Source organism: Mandrillus leucophaeus, unplaced genomic scaffold (assembly GCF_000951045.1).
Source record: "Mandrillus leucophaeus isolate KB7577 unplaced genomic scaffold, Mleu.le_1.0 Scaffold36, whole genome shotgun sequence".
In the NCBI taxonomy this organism is placed as follows: Eukaryota; Metazoa; Chordata; class Mammalia; order Primates; family Cercopithecidae; genus Mandrillus; species Mandrillus leucophaeus.
This window is the reverse complement of record NW_012103809.1, coordinates 3,099,859-3,103,617: the sequence shown is the minus strand read 5'-3', so window position 1 is coordinate 3,103,617 and position 3,759 is coordinate 3,099,859. Positions and strand designations below refer to the sequence as shown.

The 3,759-nt window shown below is 37.2% G+C and overlaps 1 protein-coding gene across 1 annotated transcript in view; it reads left to right on the top strand.

Annotated features, from left to right (window-relative positions):
* Positions 1-3,759, top strand: part of LOC105546482 — a 659,409-nt gene that overhangs the window by 473,154 nt on the left and 182,496 nt on the right. Inside the window, exon 9 of the mRNA XM_011989689.1 lies at positions 2,969-3,093. Within this exon, the coding sequence (XP_011845079.1) occupies positions 2,969-3,093 (125 nt within the window). The remainder of the gene's footprint in view (positions 1-2,968; positions 3,094-3,759) is intronic.

Below are 3,759 nucleotides of genomic sequence, written 5' to 3'. Positions count from 1 at the left end.
TTGGAAGAAGCTTCATTCATTGTTTCGTGACCAGTGTTGTATCTGACCACCAATATTCACAAACCAGATTTTTAGTCCTCCAGTTTGAAAATCAGATTCTAAATTTTAGCAACTTATATTTAAAGATTTGCTTTTGATTTCTGTGGCAGGTCAGTATATGAGTAACAATACACACAACATATAAAATATGATGCTTTGGAATAAATTTGTACCACCAATTTCTATTTTAAAGTATAGATATTAATCTCTTTAAAGACATTGCTGTTGAAAAAAAATTAATGATGATGTTCTTAGGGTTCAGAATACAGACAGGATTTATAGTTGTAATGAGGCAGAAAATCTAGTTTCTGTCTTCTGAGTGCTGACAATATGGTTCAGGCATTGTTTTTCAGGCATATATTTAAGATATACATTTGTGTTTGGAAGACTGTTTATATTATGAAAGTGCTTCCATGTGAACAGGCTTCATACATCCTGGTACTTACCTGGGAATTTCTCTGCACACACTTACCTTTTGTTTTGGAATCAGAAGTTATTTCTTTGTATTTTTGTTCCTCTTTTGAATCAGTTCTTTGGAGATGAACTAGTTTCCATGACTTTATATCTTCCCAAAAATCCATCTGAAGGAATTTTTAGTGCCTTAATTTAAATATTTCTTAAAGGAAATATAAAAGTTCAAGAAATGTTTGCAATAGTTAGTATTCACCGATGTTTTTCTTTATGACTTGGCAACTAGAGGTAATGTCCACTGTTGCTGTTATTATAATGTAATTACTTAATAAAATGGCCTCTAATTGCTGTTTCTTGAGATCTACCATATGCTTATAACCACGTGAAGTGTGTGGAAGACAAAGAAATATACTACATCCCATTTCTGCCATGAATTTAGTTTGAAGAAACTATGTAGATATTCATAGAGAAACCAGAAAGAAAGCAATTTATGCACTGTATCATGAAAAACCTTTACTTTATCAAATCAGCAGCTTTGGTGGGTAAACCAAATTTATGGTATAGTTCTTGGTAGCCATTTCAACCTTCTATTGAATGAGATTGAATAAAGTATCCAAGCAACTCATCAGGAAATGCCATCAAATTGAAATTTTAAAGTTACAAAGGCTTTTTTTCCAGCAATCTGGCAAGGTGTGCCAATCAAATATATATTTAGTTGGGACAATTCAAAGATCTCATATTTTTTCAAGAATCTTGATACTCTTTAATTTACTTAGGGATGGAGTAATTAAAACTATCAACATTGAATAGTCTACTCAAAAATACTTCTATGCTATAGAAGAAGCTAAAATAAAAGACCACAATGAAAGGCATTTACTTTAAATTGATATCTGTCATAACTGGATTTTCTTCTTAAGGTAATCAAATTGATCAATTTTATAATAAAGGAAATGAAACTTGTTGAGTTCACTGGGGATTTGACGACACATCTCATTCACCTGAGTTTCATGCTTAGGTTTTCCTGGCTACAACAATCTGTCAACCCAAAGCAACATTTTGCGATTTCAAGCTATTCCAACTACGAAGTTGTGCTAAAACTTGTGTGGGCTAATATTAAGGAATTTCAACCAAACTGACCTCTTACAAATAAGCATTTAAAATGTTTGACAAGGGTCTAAAGAAAAGGGAAGAGGAGTTTTAACAAAACTATCTTATAAATGCAAGTCATGCCTGATTTTCTGCTTCTCTAGACTAACGATTTTCAAACTCCTTATCAGCACATGGGTTAGGCCATTCTTGCATTGCTATAAAGAAATACCTGAGTCTGGGGAATTTATAAAGGAAAGAGGCTTAATTGGCTCATGCTTGTGCAGACTGTATCAGCATAGCTGCAGCATGTGCTTCTGGTGAAGACCTCAGGAACCTTACAGTCGTGGCAGAAAGCAAAGTGGGAGCTGGCACATCAAATGGTGAGAGCAGGACCATGAGACAGATAAGAGAGGTGCCACATACTTTTAATCAACCAGATCTCACAAGAACTCACTATCTTGAGGACAACACTAAGCCAGCCATGAGGGATCCTCCACCTTGATCCCAGCACCTCCCCACTGTGCCCCACCTTCAACACTGGGGATTACATTTCAATATGATGTTTGGAGTGGACAAACATCCCAACCATGTCAGTACCATTTATAGTAAAAGCTTAGCAGGAGACCCCAATAAATAAAACAGGTAAAAACCGAGCTTGTAGGGTGGGAGAGGAAGGAAGAGCCCTGCTAGGTTAGCTGCTCCCCCTTCCACTTCCCTGCCATAGCAGGGCCCCAAGAACCCTTAGTTGAGCCACAGGGCTCAGTTTGCCTTCTGGACCCATCATCACAGGTTACATCATTTTTCAAGTTCTAGGAAGGAGCTCCATAGACAACATGCAATTCCTATGCTTGAATGGATGCTGTTGAGAATCACAGGCTGGGGGACTCAGGAGCCATTAGTGACAATGCTACAATGAAGTAACCTGCCAGAGCACATAACAGAGGCAAAGAGAGTCCTGGGAGCCTTCAAGTCCTCGATTCTTGTGTTCTTGAAATTCAGCAGAATTTCCTTCTCTTTTCCTTCTCCATAGACTTGTTGTTCAAATCTCCCTTCAAATTACTCTGTTGAGAGCTAGCTCAAGTTGCATTTATTTCACTTGCATCCAAAAGTCCTGATTCAGTACAAATACTGTGACCATCATTATGTTTGTCTTTCCATTCTGACAACATTTACATAAGCTGTCCCATGTGAAATAAGACAAAAGTGAACATGTCATAGTCTCTGCCTCGACAGAGATAAAAATTTAGGGAGAGTATCTAGAGCATAAAACAATAATTTCAATGCAAAACCCATGCCTAACGATGCTTCTTCATGATCAAATGATTCTATAAGTCATTCTGGGGAAAATGTCACTGAAACTAGGTGAACTTTCAATCTCCTATTAATAAAATACTTCATTTTTTCCGTATTTGTTAATTTATTTGACAAGGGAGATAGCCTGACGGATCATTCTGTGAAAGAAAAATCAACTGTTTTGAGAACTGGAGAAGCTGAAGATTATTCACAGGACATATCTTACTTGGAGGAACTGGAGGAACACCAATTTTCTGTCTGGTGAGTCACTATATCCTTGCTTTTCATTTTCAAATTTAAACGTATTGACTCCAGCAAGAATTATTATTTTATTATTTGTTTATTCAACAAATATTGATTGCATTCCTATTGTAGGCTATAGAATGTGTACTCTGACTGCAGAAAGTTCATAGTCCAATGAGGAATATTAATGTTTAAAAACATCAATGTGATCTGATGATGGTATTTTTAAAAATTGCTCAAAGTGCAACATGCGCTTACAGAGAAGCTGATGGCTGAATTTACTAGAGAATGGAGAGTGGTTCCCAAAATAAATTTGAGCCAAATCTTGGGGAGAAGATTGTAACAGAGAAATGGTGACAAATCGGTGTGGACAGAGTCCAGAGATGGAATTAGGGGGATAGTTGGGGTTGACACATGCTGGATCACTTAGTTCACTTAAGACCTAAGCAGGTCATAATTACTACTCTCTCTACTTGGTGATGTGTTTATGGGTGTATCTGTTTCTGTGAACACACATATAACTGATATAGAAGAGAAGTGCTGGGAAGGGAAGGGCATGGTCCCTCTAAATGATACAGAAGCGGGAAAGGGTGTGGTCCCTGGCTAGGGCTCCACCCCCAGGCCTGTGCCCATGGACCTAAGTGAGGACAGGAATTTTTGTTTTCCTGCCCAAATGTTACATTT